This window comes from Amphibalanus amphitrite, unplaced genomic scaffold (assembly GCF_019059575.1).
Source record: "Amphibalanus amphitrite isolate SeventyFive unplaced genomic scaffold, NRLGWU_Aamphi_draft 000396F_arrow, whole genome shotgun sequence".
Classification (NCBI taxonomy): domain Eukaryota; kingdom Metazoa; phylum Arthropoda; class Thecostraca; order Balanomorpha; family Balanidae; genus Amphibalanus; species Amphibalanus amphitrite.
In genome coordinates this window covers 327,076-351,343 of record NW_024881890.1, presented here as the reverse complement: position 1 = coordinate 351,343, position 24,268 = coordinate 327,076, and the positions used below count along the sequence as shown (strand labels likewise).

Below are 24,268 nucleotides of genomic sequence, written 5' to 3'. Positions count from 1 at the left end.
TTCTCGAAGACATAAATCGCTAGCTTTCTCGGAAACATGCATGTGATAGAGGCTAGCAATCACTGCATCATCCCGGCTGGCATTCAGAAGGTTAGAAGCTCACAAACGCACAAACCAATCTGAAGATGCACAAATTTAATTGGCACTAAACTGTGTTTGCTTGTTGAGCGTCAAGAACTGTTTTGCAACCTCCTTATATTTCAGAAACGACTGAAACTGCTGTGCGTTATGATCCCTCTACTGTGTTTTTATCAACGGAACGTCGCTCATCAAAGGCGCGTTTTGTGCTTTTCTCGAAGATCACCGGGCGCTATTTACCAATGGCTACGCAAGTGCTATCGGCACAAAAATGATCGTCCTTATTTATGTGGTGATTCTCTGTGCACTGATCAAACGAAGGATATTCGTACTTGATCGGCAGGTGCTTCTTACGGCCAAGCAGAGCTTAAATAATTTTCACAGGCGTTTCGTCGCTCATTGTCTCGGTACCTGTGCGCAATACGTCCTGATATCTTTAAGCACTGAGTCCCTGTGCCTTTGCTAACCGAATTACCACGAGTTTTTCTCACCATGGACTCCCACGCAAATCTGATGTCACTGAAATAAGCCAGATCTGAACATGTGGTTTTAGAGCGCTGGGCTAAAGCTACTGTGAAGCTACGGATACTGTGAAGTGCCAGTGGGTATTTCAGCGGCTGCTAATGGACAATCTATCTATATTATAAATCCTAAAAAGTACCCCGCCGCCGCCCACGCCGTGTGCGACGTAGTCACTTTGTAGCGCTTATTGCGGCGGCGTCTGTTGACCTACGGCCGTGAAATTTTACAGCGATGTGGGCCACCTTTACACGTAGGTCGTATTAAATTTTGGACATGATGCGGCCGAGGGTGCGCCCTTGGCGCGTGCTCGCGTGCCCATAGGGTTAACATTAGAAATGGCAAAAACACACTATTGCTCGGGAACGGTGAGGGCTACGGGGGTGAAATTTTCGCTGTAAGTCGAACGCGTGCACTCATTTGACGTATTAAATTTTCGAGGGGGTTGGTTCAGCGGTGTGCACGTGGTGGGGCCGCGACCGGCGCCGAGCAGAGGGCACGTGCTTTAGGCTCAGTTGTTCGCTTAAAAAACTGAGTGGGCCGGCAGGTCATTGACCTTTGACAACGAAGGCCGACACAAGGCACCGCTCGCCAAGAGGATTTGCCAGTAAATACAATTAATTTATTTTTGCAACATCTCAGCCGTTTCTGGGCCGATTTAGCTGAAACTTGGACTGTCGGTGGTAGTGTAGGGTAGGGTAGGGTAGGGTAGGGTAGGGTAGGGTAGGGTAGGGTAGGGTTGGGTAGGGGATTGTAGGGTAGGGTAGGGTAGGGTAGGGTAGGGAATTGTAGGGTAGGGGTAGGGTAGGGTAGGGTAGGGTAGGGTAGGGTAGGGTAGGGTAGGGTAGGGTAGGGTAGGGTAGGGTAGTGTAGAGGTAGGGTGGGGTAGGGTAGGGTAGGGTAGGTTAGGGTAGTGTAGGGTAGGGTAGGGGTAGGGTAGGGTAGGGTAGGGTAAGGGTAGGGTAGGGTAGTGTAAGGGTAGGGTAGGGTATGGTAGGGTAGGTTAGGGTAGGGTAGGGTAGGGTAAGGTAGGGTATGGTAGGGTAGGGTAGGGTAGGGTAGGGTAAGTTAGGAGTAGGGTAGGGTAGGGTAGGAGTAGGGGTAGGGGTAGGTAGGGTAGGGTAAGGTAGGGTATAGTGTAAGGAGGAAGGGTAGGGTAGTGTAACGGTAGGGTAGGGTAGGGTAGGGTAGGGTAGGGTAGGGTAGGGTAGGGTAGTGTAGGGGTAGGGTAGGGTAGGGTAGGGTACAGTAGGGTAGGGGTAGGGGTAGGGGTAGGGTAGGGTAGGGTAGGGTAGGGTAGTGTAAGGGTAGGGTAGGGTAGGGTAGGGTATAGTAAGGTAGGGTAGTGTAGGGGTAGAGGTAGGGGCAGGGTAGGGTAGGGGTAGGGTAGGGGTAGGGTAGGGTAGGGTAGGGTAGGGTAGGGTAGGGTAGGGGTAGGGGTAGGGTAGGGTAGGGTAGGGTTGAATTGAGTAACATCCTAACTTATTGAGGGCTCGAACAACTCGCATGCATCACCATCATACTTTATAGTTCAATTAAAAGCAGTTACCCAGTTCTACACAAATAATACCAATAAAAATGCAAGTTTCTACACCCAAACTAATGCATCCGTTTATCATACATATCAAAACATACAGTTATCGCGTAAACCTGTACCTCTAGTATATTATAAATCCTAAAAAGTACCCCGCCGTGTGCGACGTAGTCACTTTGTAGCGCTTATTGCGGCGGCGTCTGTTGACCTACGGCCGTGAAATTTTACAGCGATGTGGGCCACCTTTACACGTAGGTCGTATTAAATTTTGGGCATGATGCGGCCGGGGGTGCGACCTTGGCGCGTGCTCGCGTGCCCATAGGGTTAACATTAGAAATGGCAAAAACACACTATTGCTCGGGAACGGTGAGGGCTACGGGGGTGAAATTTTCGCTGTAAGTCGAACGCATGCACTCATTTGACGTATTAAATTTTCGAGGGGATGGGTTCAGCGGTGTGCACGTGGTGGGGCCGCGACCAGCGCCGAGCAGAGTGCACGTGCTTTGGGCTCAGTTGTTCGCTTAAAAAACTGAGTGGGCCGGCAGGTCATTGACCTTTGACAACGAAGGCCGACACAAGGCACCGCTCGCCAAGAGGATTCGCCAGTAAATACAATTAATTTGTTTTTGCAATATCTCAGCCGTTTCTGGGCCGATTTAGCTGAAACTTGGACTGTCGGTGGTAGTGTAGGGTAGGGTAGGGTAGGGTAGGGTAGGGTAGGGTAGGGTTGGGTAGGGGATTGTAGGGTAGGGTAGGGTAGGGTAGGGTAGGGTAGGGAATTGTAGGGTAGGGGTAGGGTAGGTTAGGGTAGGGTAGGGTAGGGTAGTGTAGAGGTAGGGTGGGGTAGGGTAGGGTAGGGTAGGGTAGGTTAGGGTAGTGTAGGGTAGGGGTAGGGTAAGCTGTAGGGTAGGGTAAGGGTAGGGTAGGGTAGGTTAGGGTAGGGTAGGGTAGGGTAGGGTAAGGTAGGGTAGGGTAGGGTAGGGTAGGGTAGGGTAGGGGGTAAGTTAGGAGTAGGGTAGGGTAGGGTAGGGTAGGAGTAGGGGTATGGGTAGGTAGGGTAGGGTAAGGTAGGGTAGTGTAAGGGGGAAGGGTAGGGTAGGGCAGGGAATTGTAGGGTAGGGTAGGGTAGGGTAGGGCAGGGTAGGGTAGGGTAGGGTAGTGTAGGGGTAGGGTAGGGTAGGGTAGGGTACAGTAGGGTAGGGGTAGGGTAGGGTAGGGTAGGGTAGGGTAGGGTAGTGTAAGGGTAGGGTAGGGTAGGGTATGGTAAGGTAGGGTAGTGTAGGGGTAGAGGTAGGGGCAGGGTAGGGTAGGGGTAGGGTAGGGTAGGGGTAGGGTAGGGTAGGGTAGGGGTAGGGTAGGGGTAGGGTAGGGTAGGGTAGGTTAGGGGTAGGGTAGGGTAGGGTAGGGTAGGGTTGAATTGAGTAACATTCTAACTTATTAAGGGCTCGAACAACTCGCATGCATCACCATCATACTTTATAGTCCAATTAAAAGCAGTTACCCAGTTCTACACAAATAATACCAATAAAAATGCAAGTTTCTACACCCAAACTAATGCATCCGTTTATCATACATATCAAAACATACAGTTATCGCGTAAACCTGTACCTCTAGTTTAGTTAGAGCCTTGGCAGTGTCAGCCTGCAATCAGTCCGTAGGCGCCCACTGCACACAGCCAGACAGTGGCTGGCATCACGGCCAAACAGTGGCTGGTATCACGGCCAAACAGTGGCTGGTTCACGGTCAAACAGTGACCTGTATCACGGTCAGACAGTGACTAGTATCACGGTCAGACCATCACTACATAGTATCACGGACAGACAGTGACATGTCTGTTTCGATGATGATAGATAATAGGTGACCCACCACCAAGTCTTCAGCAAACTGCTTTACTTCTTTGCAATATCACTTTTCTTACGCGCTTAGCCAAAAACAGATCCAACCGAAACGGTCTTTCAGATATTACTTAGCTTTCCATGTCGAGGCACATGTTGTCGTCTGAGATTGGGCTGCCTCTTTTACGTCACAAAAACTCGGAAATGTATATAGTCTTTTTCATTAAGGCACTGCGGCTGCTGTTATTTTTTCTTGTCAGTAGTTGCGCGAGACACTGGTTAAATTGTTGTATGCGCTGTCAGTTCTGTTATTGGTTGTCGCTTTATCTATAGCGCCTGCCAACTAGTGTTGACGGACTGTGGGCGGCTGTCAGTTTTTATCCGCTCTCGGCACCGTAAATGCCATTTAATGCACATTGGCGTATGATGACAGGCATATCCGGCGATAATATGGTAATCTGGGATAATACCTAGCGAATAATGCAGTATGCAGCCATATACCAGCATTTCCTTAATGCTTTCAGTATTGCCCGCTGGTACATCCGGTCGAATGTTCTTTACTGGATGAGATGACAGTGCTTACACCGCTAACAAGTCAAGGAATCGTCGTAGAGACGTTGTAGATGACTGAAGAAGGCACGCAATACGGAGTGTATCTGTATGTTTGACTCTCGTGTTTGTTTACAGATCAATATGCTCTTTCTGTTCAACGTGGTGCGCATTCTGGTGACAAGGATGAGGAATAACACTACTATGGAAATGGAGAAAATCAGGTGAGAATTGGAAAAACAAAACAGACAAGTTTTCCAAAGCACAGTGACTGCGCAACATGCCTTTTAATAGCAACGCGTGTGGAAAGTATGAGTAGCACCGTAGCACACAAACTTTTTTTAGCGTTTAAGTGCTGCTGAAAACGCTGAAGTATGTATGTTACAGGCAAAGTGAAAACTCGGGCATTTTGCAAAATGCCTAGGCAATTTGCAAAATGTCTGACCGGCCAGGCATTTTGCAAAATGCCTAGGCAGTTTGCAAACTGCCTGGCCCACCAGGCATTTTGCAAACTGCCTGAAATATTTTCCCAGGCATTTTGCAAAATGCCTGACATCAAACTCGCACTAGCGACGATGTATAGGTAAGCATCATTTGTAACTGCCGCTTACAAAAGTTTATCGCTGTCAATGCGCACCAAGTGAGGGGACACTGCGTTCTCCGGGTAGCGCCGCCGAGTTCAGGTCACTGAGTCCCAGCGGCCGTCGGGTGCCGAGCACCGGGCGTGGTTTCGTGGGTAAACATGCGCTCGGTACAATGATTGTACTGTTTCTAAGGGCTCTTGGTGGCTTTTTTAAATACTGTGGGGGATATTAATCAGAAAAGAACACTTTTCCAATTTACGGAAATTTGATTGTTACACGTTTACATTATCAACCGTCTCTGCCGGAACAGTTGCCCACCAGGGCAGAATGCTGGACATCGCAGCTTTTATACACACGGCTAAACTCCGTATATACGAAAGGTACGGAGACGGTCGCTCAAGTCCATTCAGCGGTGACTCCATCCCGACAGAATTGACGCAAGGTGTAGGTATACAGAGTGCCACGAACTTGATGCACGGTTGGCGCGGTCTTGTCCCTCCATGCCCCTCCTGAGTGCTGAATGGATGTAATTTTAACGGGTCCGGCACCAGGGCATCTGTACCAGGGCACTCTGCATCTAAATCGGCCATCCCCCGGTATCTGAAGATGTTACCCTAAAGCTGAAGCCGCTCAACCTCAGTCTGCAACCCTGACTTACCGTCATCCATAAGTGATGCAGCTGGATTTCGACAAAACCCACCAAATCTGGACCATTCAGGACAGACAATGCTGAGGCCGTGAGGCGATATTAGCCGTTTTCACGACGGCCATCTGGTACACATTTGGTTCACATCTGGTGCAGATTAGGTGCAGATTTTGTCAAATTAGGTTCAGTGCGTCTCTTAGTAGCTATCAGCTAGGGTTGTACTAATTGCTTATATGCCTCCTTTGTCATATTATCAGAGAGCATCATCGGTTAAAACACTGAAATAAATTCATAAAATAAAGATATTTGCTGTAAAAGAGATTAGGTGTAGATTTGGTCAAATTAGGTGCACTCGCCGGATAGCCCGTCGTGAAAACGGCTAATAGAACTCTTCTTAGTCACTAATCGTCCCGACAACCAGTTCTGGGCCAACAGCAGCTCAGAGGCGCTGCACCGTCGAGACGGTGAAGCACCCAATGCGTTAGGCGGTATGTACGGGTGGACATCGATAGCAGCGCCTCTAGCGGTCACTAGGGAAAGCTGGGCTGTAGGCGACGAAATACCGGCTGAGTTTTCACACATTGAATAGGTTTATAGACATCTGTCTTGTGAAAAAGGTGAATTTTTGCCTTCAATATTTCTACAGGCAATTTTAGAAGTGATCTTCACATCGTACAAACCGTTTAGATTATTGTATTCACTTCAAGCCTTCCTTATTGTTCTTGACGATGATACTGGAACTATTTATAATCAGTGTTTCTAGCTTAGTAAGAGAATATAGTGTTCAAACGGTGGAAAAACATAATAGGAAAATTTTAAATGCAATTGTCTCTAATAACTAATCGTAGATTCTCTACACATCAAGGAAAATTTGCATGCTAACTGATAATTCGAAGTTCTTGAGGCCAGATGTTTTCTTCTTTTCTTACGTCGCCTCAATGGCCGCGAATACACTTGTGATAACGCCTATCGGGGCACTGAGGATTCTCGTTTGGGGCATGATGGGCTACAGAGGCCTATTTGAGCTTCACCAGGTGCCGCGGGGACAGACCACGTGGCCGCTGATAACTTGTCAGCGAGGTGCTGGAGAACACTGACGCAACTACGATGCAATACATTTCGGGACACAAGTACAACATCCCGCAACAATTCCGTGACACTCTGTATTCGTGACCGTGGAATGTGTCACATGTGCCCAAAACACATGTGAAATGTGTTGTGGGCACAGTCACAGTGGAACGTTTATGATCAACGCCTGTAGTCAACAAAAACGGTGGAATATATGGAAACTCAGGCATTTTGCAAAATGCCTGGCGGGTCAGGCATTTTGTAAAATGCCTAGGCAGTTTGCAAAATGCCTGGTGAGTCAGGCAGTTTGCAAACTGCCTAGGCAATTTGCAAAATGCCTGGCGGGTCAGGCATTTTGCAAATTGCCTAGGCATTTTGCAAAATGCCCGAGTTTTCACTTTGCCTGTAACATGTATATGTATATTGACATCTGCATGTCCACCTCTGACCTGTGAATAAAAGAAACCCAACTCACATATTTCCTATTGTGTATGCTTAGAACAAAATATCCCATGTCAAATCGTCATTGAGCTGGTTGGCCCATTTTCGATCTCCTTTAGCGCATGCACCACTGAGATAGCTCGTGTGCTGTTCATTGTACACCGCCTCGACCTTGTCCGTTACAGCCCTGTTTATCATTGAACGGTAACTAGCTACCCCTGTGCTGTCAGCCAGTCAATTTCACCTCTGATACAGTGTCCATTTCTTTTCCGGAGGCAAGGCCGATTTATTGAACGATAGAACACCGCGCTATGGCGTTTGAAATGAGATCGGCCTTCAATGCCAGTAATTGTCGTGGAGAATAGGCGATTAATTCAGCTGCAGACGTCAGCTCGTTGATGGTCTATTAATCATGTCAGTGACAGCTCGCGACTTTGGCCAATCCCTGGAATATGTTAATATATGACACCGCTTGCACGTAAATTTATCAGAGGTCGAAAGTGAAGCTTAGCAGCCCGGGGAGCATCGAACGAATCGGCAGAGATATCCAAGCATTGGATTTCTCTGCATTATTTCTGAGTGGCCGCAATTTAAAACACTGGCAATAGCTAGCTGTAAAATGCGAAGGTTTTCAAACGCAGGGTAGTGGTAGACACACTGAGGAAAGCATCTGCAGGACGTCTTAACATTTTCGTGATGTTTGATTCTGCTAATATTTAACTATTTAACTTTAAAGTTACCTAAATATTTGCCAACGGTTTCGGCATTCTCTCACCGATAGGTGTTCACCAAAATAATGCATTATGGTGTATTGTGGTGAAAGGTTTTATTTACTTCGTAAAGATCGGAGCTTGTTTTCGTTTTACATATTTTTGCGGAACGTAAGTTTTGCTTATATTTTGCGTCAGCCGCTGATAATGTCTGAAAGTTATCAGACCATTTAGGCCATCAGACTCACTTCCTTGATCTGCTGCTTCGCGATTAATCTTTGATTCGCGAAGCGCCCCTCGGCGCCGTAGTGTCGTCCGACGCTCGAACCACGCGGAACGAGCCGCGGCGGCGCGGACCAGCCTGAAGTGGTAGGCTGTACCGCAGCGCGCTGGAGCGCCGCGGAACAGTCTATGCTGCCAGTATCTGGCCGGCTTGCTGGACGGGCTGAGGACTGAGGAGGAGCTTCTGAGCAGGGCTGCAGAGTCGATGGGTTTTCAGTGACTCCAACTCCGACTCCGACTCCGGCTTTCAAAAACCAACTCCGACTCCGAATCCGGGCAGAACTGTCGACTCCTATCGACTCCAACTCCGACTCCGATTCCGTCGCCCTGCCAGGTCGTCTGCGTAGTTGATGGATTTTCGGTGACTCCGACTTTGGCTCCTGCTCCTTTTTCCCAAACTGGCTCCGACTCCAACTCCAACTCCGGACAGAATTGTCGACGCCAGCCGACTCCGACTCCAACTCTCACTCTGCAGCCCTGCTTCTGAGCCACGCACAAACGCACCTGTGCCGATCGCTCGGCCGGCCGGCCCGCCGCGCCGTCACGTGGCAGACGGGAAGCAAATTACATTACGGCGCAATTTTGTGCGTGCGAGCTGTTCGCACAACCTTTTAAGTTAGAGTGCTCGCTTTGATGTAATGAGCACAGTCTAATAAGACAATGTGTTATGTTAGTAAAAGTGTAAAGCGATTAAGGAAAAGGAATATAGGTATGCATAGGAGACATTCATTCTTTAGCTCTTAGGCGTGCATATTTCAGTCTAGCAATAAGGCGTTGCTAAGGAATCTGTGACATGATATTAAAGCAAGAGAAATCAGTTCAATGCCTTGTGCTTGAGTTGCATTTCTATATGTTCCTAAAGTATTTAGAAACGAGTTAAAATGATTTATAATCGTATAGTAAGCAACAGTTTGGCTGTGTTGTAAGCTAAATAGCCTTCAACAATCAACATCTTCAGTAACTGATATACCTAATGCATTATGGTACTATAAGATATTCACAAGATCAGGCTGCATCTATCTAAAAGGCCATGTGGAAGAAAACCTTTAACACAATAAGTACTTGACGGAAGCCGCTATAGCCATATGGGCGCGGGTCGCAGACTGGCCGGAATCCTGAGCATTGATCGGCGGCCGGACGACCATCGAGTTGGACGCCCGAGTTATCTCGGCAAACTTCAGCCCGCTGTTGAATGTGGTTACAAGGTCTGAGATTGGGAGCTTGTGCGCCGCAGCGGCCACCTGACCTCCGGGAGTTAACCAGGCCACTTTTCATCGCCGCTATACATGGACGCGAGCCACAGTGATTGGTGAACCAATCAAGTGTCACTTCACACCGGCTTACCAAACGCTGACTCGGAATTTTGAGAACTATCGCCATTGTCTGTTTCAGGAAAGCCATCAAGGCCACGGCGATCCTGTTTCCACTGCTGGGAATTACGAATCTGTTCTTCTTTATTCGACCGTCGGACAACAGAGACTCAAAATACCAGGTGTACCTGATTACAAACTCCATTCTGCACTCTCTACAGGTCAGTCAGATGCCAATACACACTTTTCATTCGGTGTTATAAATGCACCGATTTGCATGTTCAAAATATCATGATAAGGGGAGTATCCGTCCAAGCATACGTGGGTGCATGAGCATTGAGCAACTGAAAGCGCAAAATAGATCAGCTTTTGCCTTGTACACTTGCCGCAAATATGTATATCGGAAAAACGTTTCAACTTTATTTTAATAGGCATATTTAGGACTGTAATACACTTCAGAGTGTATGCGTGTGGTGTAACATTCATATGAAAGAGCGTCGCCAATTATACTGCTTTTGATTTCAGGAATTAAATTTTGGTTGTTTTTGCAGGCCAGGATAGAAAAAGAACATTTTTCACCTAGGTTCGTTTAGCTTGACTCTTGGTTTAGTTCGGCCCAGCCAATTAAGCTGAGGCTGAATTTAAGCTTAATAAACCTTATTAAAAGTATGCACTTGCTCGCACTTGTTTGTCCGTCTATTCATCTTTGAACTTCTTTGATGTTCTACTGCAATATAATATTATATTTATTTTAGTAATCTTCGAGCTTAATTTCAATTAAATGATGCAGTTTTCATAATTATATTTATGGATGTTTTGCACATGACAGCTTTCCTCTTTATGTAAATTTGCTGTTAAGTATATAAGCCATTGAAGTTGTGAGATGCGTTTCAAACAAGCAATCACACGGATGTGCTCAGCTGTAGCGGTGTAGACGTAATAAATGGCGTCTTCCTTCATAAAAAACAGACGTTGATCTGCTCTCATTTCGGCATGTCAAGATAAGGTCGGTTATGATAAATGGACTAGCGACTTACACGCTGGCTGCTTATAAAAAAATCATTCCGCACCAAATAAAGTGGGCCATAAAACAGCACTGGGTGCTAGCTACGTTCGATTATTTTTTGTTTTGTGCATTTGATGCATGTAATGGTTCATGCGAAGAGGCTTTTTTTACAATAATTTCACAAACTTGTCATCAATCTGGTCCATTAACCCTCGCCCGCACATGGGGGGGTGGGTGGTTGCCACCCCCCCCAGGTAGTCTTTCTGCTCTGCACTCAACATTTTTAGAGCTAGAAGGCTGATTTTTCGTATAGCTGCTCCTCTATCCTTTCTTGATGTCCACTGAAAATTTCAAGTTTCTGTGATTTTTGGTTTTGGAGATATGACCTTGTTTTTAAGGTCATGTCATGACCCAAATGGCCAATTCTCAACATCTTGCGTTTGCCATGGGCCTTATGAGCTTTTGACACCCTGATTTCGGCCTTTTTTGCCAGTCTTACCTCCTACCTATCATGGAACATGTTGTTCGACGATGTACAGGGGTCAAGGTCAGGGTCAAGGTCAACCTAGGTCACCTAAGATAATTGCGTTTTAGGCAAGCTGAATTTACTTTTTTGAAGTTTTTTGACTGCATTTTTGGTAAAAGCTTCTCAGATCATGATTTCATGTAATATGGACCCAAAAACAATCGGTGCACACATCAGTATACACACAGACACACACAGACATACAAACACATATAATTGACCTTGACCTAACTTGACCTGAAATGACCTCAGCAGCAAAATTCTGGTCGGGTAGTGTGACAAAGAGGTTCTAGCTGGCTTGGCACCAGAAAACAGCATCGTCATCGGTATTTGATAAGCAGCACACTTGATATCCAACGGTGACCCAAAACAGCAACATTTTTTAGTTTGACCTGACCTGGAAGGTCAATGACTGACCTGAGAAGGTAAAACTGGGTATCATTGGATTCGTCTCTTCCCAAAGAATCTTTTTGGTCTTTACTGCTAAGCTCTATCTCCAACAGGAACGAAATGGCGCGGGGGGGGGGTGGCAACCACCCCCCCATGTGCGTTCTAGGATGGGAAAATGGCATGTGCGGGCGAGGGTTAACAGCACCCTCACACTGTTCAGTATCCTTGAGAGCTCGCTCAAACGATTAATTTGTACAAGTTTCCGGTGTCTGTCTGTCCAGACGTGACAAACGACCAATATTGAGAAGTGTGCGTCGAGGAGCAATAAATATCGCAATGTGATTTACTGCCTTCTGCAGAGGATGGTGTGAACTATCGAGCAAAACATACACTCGGCCAACGTAAAGTAAGACGTTGGCGAAATGCTTGCATTAACCCTAGAACGCCTAGGGGGGGGGTTGTATCAACCCCCCCCCTGAGGTTTTTCGGAAATAGTGCAAAAACGGCGGCGCGCAGCGCCGCCAAATTTTGGGTACCTTATGGGGCAACCTTTGCGCATCTTTTGCCGAAAAAAAATTGATCGGGTCATGTCAGGTCACGGAGTTATGACGTCATAAGAGGTACAGCCTCCGGCCGGATTTTCACAAACTGAGTGCCAACGCCCGAGGTTTTCTGCCGGTGGTACGGACATCGGTTGATGGATCGTGATGAAACTTCCCATGCATGTTGGGGCAAGTATTGGCTATCATATGGTATAAGAAATTTGACCGGGTCAGGTCAGGTCACGGAGCTATGACGTCACAAGGGGAACAGCGTCCGGTACTATTTTTGAAAAGCGCCCGAACCACTATTTTGCTAATTCTTGTCACCTCAATGGGAATATGCAGCAATATTAGCTTCTACAGGGAGCAAATGGACCTCCCAAATCCAAAAATACAATCAAATTTCAAAAATTTAAATTTTGATTTTTCGAATTTCTGCCGCCGACTGTGACCTTGCCGACTTCCGGCGCTCCCAACGCGCCATTTTTAGAGCTAGGGAAACGAAATACATACCAAACGATAGAGAATTGATCAAGGAACACGATGGTGAAGGTTTCAAGTCGATATCTCCCACCGTTTTGCCGCAATCGCCGCCGAAAGTTGAAAAAAGTCTATTTTTCCGAAAATTTGACCTTTGACCGGTCAAAAGTAGGTCAAATGTTGACCTAGGACCAAAAAATATACCACCAATCGCGAGATCTCGTTGAGAGCAATCCGTTGGTTTTTTCCGCTAAGCTCTACGACCTTCCGTTTCGAAACGCCAGGGGGGGGGTCGTAACAACCCCCCCCCTGGTCGTTCGTGTTATGAGAAATGGCCTGGTCGTGCGAGGGTTAAGTCATCACGCGTCACACAATAATTGTCTGCTGAATAATTCAGTGGTCCACAGTAGCTAAAGTCAGTCTCTACAGTGTGCGACTAAAAAGAACTAAAAGTCAGGGTTATAGCATCACGACAGCAATGAAATTACTCACGTATGATAGCAGCATTAGACGGCTCCGGGCGAGAATATTTCCGAGAAGAATGTTTATCTTGTTGATTTACCTTTCCCCAGCCGAACGCAGGAATCATTTTATCGTGTCCTTACCAAGCACACGCTCATAGTGACAGTACAGGTTGACTAGCTCAACACCTTGACGACTCTGTATTTACATCGCTTCCCCTTGCGTTCCCTGCTGTTCCAGGGCATCTTCGTCGCCATCCTGTACTGTTTCCTCAACTCGGAGGTGCGCGTGGCCATCCGCAAGAAGTACTACCGCATCATGGTGACGCACAACAGCAGTCGGTGGTCGCGCAAAAACTCGTGCCGCACCTCCACACTGTTCGTCTCGCAGGCCGACCGGCTCTGCTGCCGCCCCCAGAAGTGGACGACCAGCTGCAGGGGCGGGGCCGCCGCACCCACTGAGGTCAAGGCAGCCGGTCAGCAGACCAACTGGTCGCGGCGGGCCCCGCCGCAGGGCGAGACGGAAATCTGAGGCGGCCATCGCACCACGGGAGATGACGAGAGAACGAGGTAAAAGTGTCGCGGGGTGAGCCTCTTTGAGGCTAGCAGTGCGGGTTGCCGGAAAGAAACTGGGACGAAGTGATAAAAGCAGCAGGTGGTGGAAACACTTGGCACTGAGCCTCGATAACGCTATCATTGACATACGAGCCCGCTGCCTAAACGTCCCCAAGAGTGCTAGGTCTGGGAAGCAGTACTGAAGCTCAACACTACAACCGGAGATGGCGAGCTTCGTGTGAGAAGCCCCGGTGCGGTAGCGAGATCAAATGTCACAATCCAGTCTGCGGAAACTGGCCCCGGCTCGTATTAATATCGTTACGCCGAAGCACCGGACAGAGGACTCTTGCTGTAACAGCGGGGAGACCCCTCGTACTATCGGAGAAAATAACGGATATTATTTCTGATGATGCCACTTCGGGGAATATCGCATCCCAGGAGCGTCACCAAGCGTGTCAGTGTGCGCCAAGCTCCGGCGTGCGAGCCGGTACATTTCGCGTGCACGCAGACGCAACATGTTTTAAACGGCAGTGTCACGTGTAAAACGAATGTAGACATTCGATGAGGGAATGAGCAATGCACTGGGCAATGGACCCTGCGAGCAGCCCAGTGGGCTTCTGTCGGGAAGAATCATTACCGTCATCTCTAGTATTGCCAGCACACGATCATCTCTTGAGTGGCGTGACGTTCGATACGTGAACTCAGCGCCGGGACACCTCGCTCCGATGGCGAGTGTGGTGCGCCTGCTGTTGACATTGTAATTCTCCGCGAGGCCACTCACCATCGGCGCTCGAGATTTACAACCCGCGAGACGCCCGCATACTTGTGAGGGCGAGTGGGAAACTGTGTATCAGGTCTGTACGCGCTGCTCAGAGTATGTCGATCTCTGATTGAGACATCAGGACAACCTTGCATGTGTAATGCTGAGCTTAAGCGCAAATGCATGAGTTTTGTCTGTGTGATATGTGCGTTGAGGTGTAAAGCGTTGATCTGTTACTTACGAGACGAGTGTGCTTGCGAGTTATGAAACATACACGTTACGTGCGTCTTAGAAATGGTGTTAACGGATCTGACACACCCTGATGATATTCTTTGCGATGAATTGCCGTGCTGTTCAAAGATCAAAGTAGCTAGCTGATACGTGCATAGCTTTTCCCAGCCCATGCGAGCACCTCCGGCTTGTCCTTCAATAGGCAAGCCAGTAACGTGAACAGAAATGTTCAACCATCAAAATTATGCGGAAATGATAATGCTCAGAATGGCAAAAGCTACTGTAAAATCGCCGCGGCTGGAATCTTTGTCAGCATCACTAAGAGAAGCATGCAGAGTTGTCAGCCCAAGTGATCGATCCTATGTTCGTATTTAGGCTTTTGAAGGGTTTTCATTATAGGTTAGGTATATCCGGTTTCAGCAAATGTCATAAGTTGTGTTTGATCTCCTGGAGCAAATGTTTCTGTTGGCTCGTTAGCGCTATGTCATGTTATATGTTAATCAGGGCGTCATAGCTGAACGATTTTGCTTATTTTCCGGCAGATTTGGTTTCATTTGAATCCCGAACACATTGCACATTAGAATGCTGATCGATGCTGCGACTGAATAGCAATTGCTATGCTGGCTTATGATTCGTTCGTCATTCATAAGCCATCTAGTCAATTACCACGATTTGTGTCAAATGCAACACGCATGTCGCATTTTATATTTGAGTCTTATAGGTACGCATACGATCGTATGAATCTTTGGGCTACCTAAGATTTAAACGATCATGTGATTTGAAATGTAATGCCATGCTGCGAATAAGTAGATCGACTTTTTCTGCCAGTGTTGCGTGTGGACAAATAGTCGCCCCTTGATGTCGGTGTTGGGTGGCCCCGCTGCGGGATTGCCGGGTGTTCAACGGTGTCCCTGCTGATTGGTGACGTCACTACGATGACGTCACACTAAGTGATGGCGTCGCACTGTGTTCTGATTGTCACTACCACGTCCGTGTGAGCCTCTCCAATCACCGTCCTACCTCGGTCTATTCCAGTCAAGTGTCCCAAGACTGCAGACGTTCCATCGATATACATTGCATGCGTCTTATCTCTCTAGTCCACCGCCCTACCTTTCCACGCAATCAGCCGTCCCAAATTTGACCTCTCCACCTAGTCCACGTCTGACATCCACACAGTCCACACAGTCCACCGTCGCGCGTCGGCCAGTTTTTCTTCTGACCTTTGCGAATGCTCCTGTCAGAACGATCCACGCCGCTCGGTTGGACTCAGATGAGGCCATCACCCCTTCCAGTCTTCTGGGACGGTCTGCAGGGGCTCCGTGCGTGGGGAGCGTTCCGAGCCCCTGCGGCCGTCCCCAGTCCCACCCCTCCATCCCCTCTCCCCTCCCCGTCCCCCCGACCGGTGACGCAGTGTTGTGGGATCATGGTGCTATCTGTATTCGAGGCGTGTCGGCCGGCAGTGTGCTTCTGGGTCCAGTCGACGGAGATTGGACAGTCAGCAAATACACTGGTCCGAGCGCCGCTGTCGTGTCTGAACGGTGTTCGATAGGGTCATGAAAGCGCCGTCCCGGCCGGGCCGGCGTCGACTGCCCGTCGGCTGAGCGGAGCAGTTGGGAACAGTGGACGATATTGGTACGGCAGGCACGGTTGGAAACAGCGGCGACATAGTTTCAGCCCGAGACAGACTCGACCGATCAGAGGGATCGGCGTGTACTGGATTATCGCAGGACGATCCACAATGCTGGATGTGCATCGGTTCTACCTGGGCATGGTTTACATAACACTGAAACAGTGGACAGTGATGCAAAGTGCTGGGAATGTGGACGTTTTTTATAACGTTGGGTCCGTGCACACTGGTCAGTTCTCTAAATCAATTATAATTAGGTAGTTAATTGTCTGAATTTGAAATTTAAAAAGAATATTTTCATCGTGCATACCACTGATATGCGTTTTGTATGCGCTGCGATGCAAAAGAAGCACGGTGACTTTTTCACAGTTGGCACTTAGTTATCGAACGATAAATGATTGCAACGTTCTCATCGGTAGATTATCACAAGTAAACGAAAGCTAGAACTGAGCCGAAGCGGATGTTTTATTTCAATCATTCTCGGAAAGCCATTGTGAATCATCGCTCGGTAATCGGCCTGACCGGGGTCTCAGCGGGATGGACATTGTTAGTAGATAGGCGCAATTCCCCCGAAATAGCTCCGGCTTATGGAGCGCATGCAACGCTCTATTGGGCCCAGATGTGCGCCATTATGTCCAGTATAGTGGAAAACTAATGATTGCTGATCAATTGACGTCATGATCTGATTGCGTAACAACACACGGTCGTTCAGTGGAATGAACGATTATATTTCTATAATGCTGAAATTGCATTTATGTAATGCTAGACATATGTCCAGGGTAATGGTCAAAACTGATCGTTGGTGCGATACGATACAGCTCTGCCCGCACGAGTTCAAATGCAGATTACAATATTGCCTGGAGATAGGTTACTTTCACTATATTCAGGGTTTTGTTCCGTCGAGCGAATGTGTAAATACATCCTCGATAAAAGTGCATTGGGTTAAAAGTTGTGTGCACTATAGATAATAGCCTGTTATAATAAAATTATTGTGTATTTCACTTTATCAACATTTGCTCTAAAAAAAAAAAAATGCGTTGGATAATAAGATTACCGACACTGAGGATTCAAGAAGCGATCCTTAGTCGTTGACGACAGTAAATAATCGCGGTATCCTTTATCAGAAACTTGCGCTTTAAGATGTATCAAATTCCGTAAAAAATCTACTGTCACTCAAAAATGACAATCAAACCATAAGTTCGACACCATGTTATTCCATAATCTTTATTCTTTGGTTTCATCGCCGCATTTCGATAGGTCTCTAATCGAGTCCAATGTTTACTCATATCCGCCTGCTATTGCTGGTTGCCCATCGGTAAGATTTCAGAACGAAACATACGATTGCTTTTTAGTACCGTAAATTTGCCGTCTGTCTTTCTTCACTATATCTAGGGGTGAGGCTCTTATAAAGCTTCCCTTTTTCATCATTCTTCTAACCTGTAAACAGTCTTATATCATAGATGCCAGCTGACGCGAAGATGCCCTGTTCACAACACTGCATCGGCCTGGTCCTATCACTTTCTTCGCCATTACTTACGATAATGTGGTTCTAAGGAGCAACATCCCATTTTTCTTCAGGCTGCGTTACCACCGCCAGCCGAGGCTCTCTCGTGCTGGCTGCAGGGCCGCAGAGCCGGCAAATAAAGCCATAAATAGTGAGCGGCGTCCGCAGTGACAGTGGCGGCAGTCTCTCCGGCTCATAACTGCCACACCGGCATAATTTTCAGAGAACTGGCGTATACGAATGTCCAGCAGCAGAACCTGGCCTGCATTCGGTCTGTTGTTGCTATGCGGCCGGCCCGACAGCGATGCAATTCAGATTGTATGTTGCTGTGAGCAAGCTACATACCTACATACCAGAAAAGAGCCATTATCCCGCGAGTTGCTGGGGGGGGGGGCGTTAAACGCCCCCACTTTTTTCGCCGGGCCATAGCATAAAAACGGCGCGCCGTAGGCGCGCCAAATTTTGGGTACCTGTAGGGAATTGATTGAAGCTTATTGTGGCGAAGTTTCAAAAATATCGGTCGGAAAATTTTTGAGATATCGAGGTTTTAGTGACGTCATGATTTCTGAGTTTTCCACCAAAAACGGCATATGTTCAAGAAATCATATAAAATCACAGAATAGACATACAGACATGCCGTAAACGACATGAGACTGCCAATACCATCAACAATCAAATGGCTATCTTCGATTATTGATTTTCGTTCCGCATTTTCCAAAATCTTGAACTGAATCTTGGCAATTTCTCGTGACTACTTCACGACCATGATACATGCATTTCTTAAATTGAACTTTTTTAGCCAAACACGTACACATATGATAAAATGAATGCCACCATCGTGCTCTACGCCCCAAATTACCCATCAAACATGTGTCACAGGCCGCGAATATCAGTTTTGATTTTCGGGGATATGTGCCTGCCCGGTTGACCTGACCTTGACCCTGACCTATGCTTTACTGACCCCTACATGGACCTGACACTCTTGTAGGCCTTATATGATGGATTGTGCACCGTTTTGACAGAGTTTATGACGAGAGGCGCCCATTGCGAAGTCCTTAAGTCCATGCTACTTAAAGCCCGATTTCAGGTGTTTGACCTGACCTTGACCCCACCTGTGACCTCAAAATTCAACTTTAAAGTACTCATCTGAAGCGTCTCGTCGCGTTCTTTCGTTTGCCGCCTCGTGCGTTTCGCTGCGACTATTGGTTCTCGAGTTATCGGCTGGGGGCGTTTAACGCCCCCCCCCCCCCCCCAGCAAACGGTGGGTGGCGAAATACCCCAGCAACTGCCGGGATAGATACGAAAGGCGCAGTCATTAGTATAGGAACGTTTAGTAGATAAAAATGTATCCAGCCAAATTGTGGACTGAAATCGTAACCTAAACAGTGAGCAGGCCGGAACAGGTCGACATTGAGTTATCAATGCCGCGCAGGCTGAACAGCTTTTGTAACTAAATTTAATTATGCCGCCATTTATCACCTATTCCATGATAAATAAGCTGTCTAATGAAAACTCCGTATTGCGGTACAGAAAACCAGTACAGTATCGCCCAACTAGCCGCAAACTTGCTGACAAGTTCCTTGCAGAGGCCACCGTTCGTGAAATGAGAAACCCGCATGCCGGTCCCCCATTTGTCTTCAGATTTCGCACCGCGCTGAATATTCAACGAGCTTTCCGGCAACAGCATCATTCAAAACACGAGCTGTCGCCGAAAATCTAACGCTGACACGCTGTAGCACTGATAATGTGGGACACGGTGGATAAGTAAGTTATGTGGGATAGTTTAGGTAACTCTGCGTGTATCGGAGGAGGGACAGCCGGACGTCAGCTCAGGCCAGCTCGCCAGGCAGGCAGCGGCTGCCACGCGGACATCGCCGACCTCACCTGGAGCCTGTAGACCTGGGGTACATTTTATCAGTGCTAGACACCGGCGGAACACAGACGTTTGCTTTGACACTAGAGATAAGGTAATGGAGAGGTCCTTCATGCGTATATGTTGCGGGCCAAGTGCGAAGGCTAGTCCATTCGCGAATGGCCTAGTCCAAGTGCGATAACGCACTTGGACTAGGCCGTTTGCGAATGGACTAGTCCATGTGCGTTACTGCAGTTGGCCTAGGCCGTTTGCGAATGGACGGGCGTTTATGCTCCCAGTCCAAGTGCGAAGTCAGACCAAGTGCGAAATATCCAGCAAAGTGACGTCAACTTGGCAAGTCAACTTGGCATGTGCAAAGTCCCGTGTGAAATGATGCGTGCAAAGTATTGGTAACTCAACCTTTATTTCTTTATTTCCTTTAACCTTTAACCTTTATTTCAACCTTCACTAACCCGCGCGGGGCTGGGGTCTTCAGCCGAACGCGCGGGGCTGGGGGGGGGGGGGTGTAAATTTTACCCCCCTGTTATCTCCCGAACTAATGGTCCGATTTGGAAAATTCAAACGCCAACCGAAAGCTCTCATCAAGAACAACTACAAACATGTACTTGATTTAAAGTTTGAGGTCAAGGTCAAGGTCAGGTCAAGGGTACAAATTGCAAGTTTCTACAGTATCGGCCTTGCACCGTAGTTGCCGAAGAATGGAGTCATGGACTGAGACTGATTGCCCAAAACGTGTTCTTAGGCTACCAAGACAATATTCGTTGCATACAATATCATTCAGAGGTCAAGGTCAAGGTCAGGTCAGGTCAGGTCAGGTCACCAAAAAACAAAATATAGAAAAGGGCATGTGCGACAAATGTTTTATGGGTCATTTTACTCATATAATTCAATAGGCACACTCAATAAGTGATATGGACCACCTCTGGATGAATTTCAGGTCGAGGTCAGGTCAAGGTCAGGTCAAGTGAGGTCAAATTTTGAAGTTGGTTGTTAAGGCCTAAAAAGGTGTCTATCTTATGCAGTTTTTCACGGCGTATCGAACGGTGCTATTTTTGTTTCCGTACAAGGTCTAGAACGTCCAAAAAATCATTTTCAAAATTTTTGTATGTCGTGACGTCATAAAATTTTGAATAACTCCCACATTTTTGAACCGATTCTTCTAAAAATTGGTATGTAGGTGCACATAGACCACTTCTCTGACATATATTCCGATTTTTTCGATACACCCAAAATTTTGGATTTTATACTTATTTTCCCAAAAAAGTCAGTTTTTTAAAAAAAATTTGGGCCAAAATCCAAAATTTTCAAAAAACCGAGATAGCCATTTGATACACAAAGTAGAATTACGTATAACCTTTTTTGTTACGTCTTGATTCCTTTAAAAATGAAGCTTTTACCGGCGTTTGAAATTTTGCCGTTTTTGAGGCGAAAATGGCGAACATGACGTCACTAAAACGTCAATTTCTCAAAAAATTTCCGACGGATTTCGCTCAAATTTTTAGGGAACGTGTCAAATTGATGTAAGAAAAGGTACCGCCGCTGTTTTTGAGATATTGCAAAAATTCGCGAGGGGGTAAAATTTACCCCCCCAGCCCCGCGCGGGCTAATCCTTTATTTCACTGATCGGATCAGTGAAATAAAGGATTAGTGCGATTACAGCCTTCTTTCCGTAATTTCCGATACTTTTTTATTCTCAGCCGATAAAACGGAGGCATTCGAACCCTAATCCACTTAAAAACATGGGTTCCGTGAGTACGGGTCGGAATTACAGCCCTAATCCTCCCGTAATCCGCTATGTCTCAAAGTGCCCATGGAAACCGGGTCAGTGTCACCCTTACTACATCCTGAAAGTTTCATATCGATTGCTCAACAGCTGTAGCTTTTGTGCAAGTGCAAACTTTTTCGGAGGTAACGTCACTTAACCTGGCCTGGTGACCTGACCTTAGGTCATCTGGAGTCAGCATTTTCACACAATGTGCGCAGAATATGGGAGAAAAGGTATACAAAATTTGGCTTTGCTGCGCGCCGCCGTTTTCTCGTGGTCTGTGAAAAACCACAGGGGGGTTGAAAGCAACCCCCCTGCAGTGCGCGTATTGTTAAATGCAATGCAACACAACAGTTTTTCGAACACTCACCGCACCGCACTCACCACACACAAGCCGCACCGTCCCGGTACACCACACCAGAGCAGAATGAATCGAGCGCCACAAACTCGACCAAGGTCAGGTCGGGTCATCAGCGGGGAGCCCGGAGCACGGTACTAATGGTCTCCGCACACCACGCGACTCTCCGCTGTTCGAAGGTCACGGGGATATTTGAACTCCCCAGATCCAGATCGGTGGCCGAAGCCTGGCCAGCGGCAACACGTTGCTATAATTTCCGCTTTGTGCAGGGTTCAGCAGAAAGTCGCATCCCGAATGGACCAGGTGTGTGGAGACCTTAACCCAGAGTTGCGCCAGCTCGCAGATCTGCTCCGGAGAACAAACTAAACATATAGACGCAGTGGCGTCGCCACGGATTTTCGACTAGGGGATCTGGTCGGACGGTCAGTCAAAGTAATCCCCACCAAATACTGAAAACTCCTCGGACTTAGACAATTTTATTTTGAGAATGCACCAAAATCGTTCTTAAAATATTTTATTTTATTCTTGATCGATTTTCGCGGCCAAAAGTGTGTGTGTGGGGGGGGGGGGTCCGGACCCCTCCGACCCCCCCCCCCCCCCGTCGGCGACGCCCCTGCATCGACCAGCGGTCCCCCATTCATTCGGAATCGTACACCAATCCGAGGATCCATGCTTCCGGCGGCTAAGTGCAACGCCACAAACCCGTCCGTTCGCAAACGGCCTAGGCCATTCGCGAATGGCCGGCCATTCGCAAACGGACTAGTCCGTTTGCAAACGGACCGCCATTCGCAAACGGCCTAGTCCATTCGCGAATGGACTAGTCCGTTCGCAAACGGACTAGCCTTCGCACTTGGCCCGTAACATATATATTAGGCAGCAACTCTTTGTGATTTATCGTCGCTTTGGACGTTGATGCAGTTCAAAGTTCAAACTTTATTGGAATTTTTAAAATTTCTGATCGGCTCTTATCGAACCGAATGATTGATTAAACGAACCAGTGGATTAAACGAACCGTTCGAGGGCACACGAACCTATTAGACGTTCCGTCAAAAACAGGTGATTATACAATACAAACTTCTCACGATTTCTTCTATTGACATATTGGTGGCAATGACACGGCTACGACCTTAGCAACTCGATTAGCCTGGTGTTTTTCAAGCGTTCAGCAGAAAGGGCGTGCGATGGGGTGTTAACGAGCGGAAATTAGGCTGCATTGTTCTTCTTCTCGTGTACGAATTAACGGAGTCGCGATGGCGGAGAACGTTTTTTAGAGCAGTAATGAAATATTGTACGCACATTGTACGCACATTGCACATTTTTGGAGAGTACGCATCTTTTGACACTGCAACAGTATTCCAATTTAATGAAAGGGTAATTATGCGTGATAAATTGAACTGTTTTCTGGACGATTCAGTTAAAAGGTAATTCAGGCAGGTGGGCGATAGCTAGCCCCAAATCGATAGCATCTGGCCTCCTGCAGCAACTGCTCTACGCAGATCTGCTCTGGCATTCTCCGAACTATGCCATCGCCACTTGACAATTTTAACGATCAGTTAGCCCCCCCCCCCCCCCCAGAGACCTTGTTCCAGGTTCTAGTGCTCATCTATTGCCATTTAGTTAAGTACTCATTGGCATCAACAATCGCTCCTCCATCTCCACTATTTTTTTCAAACGATCTCTCTGTGGAATAGACAGTGGAACATGCCAACTCAGAAATGGACTCCAGGTGAAATTATGTATAGCCCAAATGGTCTGCAAAACATCCCCGCGCAATGAGCACATTACCACTCTGTACGGAGGAGCTTGCTTTCGGTTTCGTGATAAGCTCTCACGACGATCACATACATTCTTACCTGCCAATGATAAGCAACAACAAAAAAACTATGATCTTAGGCTTTGCTATACCTATGCTCGTCATGCAGCGGAATATGACATATCTCTGATCACTATTGGCCTCATCACATTGTGCATTGCTTCTCTGACTGCCGAGTTCTTCAAAACAGGGACCGCGGGAGGTTCTCATCTTCATGTCCTCGAACCCCGATCAACACCTGGCTTCCCCGACCCAAGACTCATATATGCACACCGTAATGAGGTGTCATGCCACTTTCCGTGTAGGTCGTTAGCACGCCAATACTATGAATACGTCAAGGACCGGATGCAGGTTTTGTTTGGTCCGTCATACCCGGAGGCATGTTTATGGTGAAGTCGCAGTCCTGAGCTGAAATGCAGTATCGGTAAAAGGCGGTGGAATGGGCCCGACATGTCTAAAGAAAGTGATTAGGCACCTTGTTGAGGACGGAGCTTTAACCGTTTTAATTATTTGGTGAGGCACGATGTTTTACATATGTATGATACTGTATAAAGAATATGTTTTGAAGAAATAAAAACCTTCAAAAAGCTGGTTCAATGACCCATAAAACCCTTGCCCCCCAAAAAAAACACTAAAATAACTATATGAGTAGATGTATTCCATTGCTCCGAAATGTATTATGCCATCTCCTATTTAATCAATTTTTTCTCAGTATGCTTGAAATAATCGACGCCAATAATTGCATTCATGAGACAGGAGATGATGCATAACAGACGGTCGTCAAGTTAGATGTAAGTGAATCCTAATCTATAATCTAAGAT

At 47.2% G+C, this 24,268-nt stretch overlaps 1 protein-coding gene across 2 annotated transcripts in view; it reads left to right on the top strand.

Annotated features, from left to right (window-relative positions):
- The window catches only part of LOC122390441 (corticotropin-releasing factor receptor 1-like), a 38,373-nt gene extending 22,345 nt beyond the window's left edge, over positions 1–16,028 (top strand). For both annotated transcript variants that reach the window (XM_043383396.1, XM_043383395.1), the window contains 3 exons: positions 4,654–4,739; positions 9,639–9,777; positions 13,203–16,028. In XM_043383396.1, the coding sequence (XP_043239331.1) occupies positions 4,654–4,739; positions 9,639–9,777; positions 13,203–13,493 (516 nt within the window). In that variant the 3' untranslated portion in view covers positions 13,494–16,028. The remainder of the gene's footprint in view (positions 1–4,653; positions 4,740–9,638; positions 9,778–13,202) is intronic.
- The last annotated feature ends 8,240 nt before the right edge of the window (positions 16,029–24,268 follow it).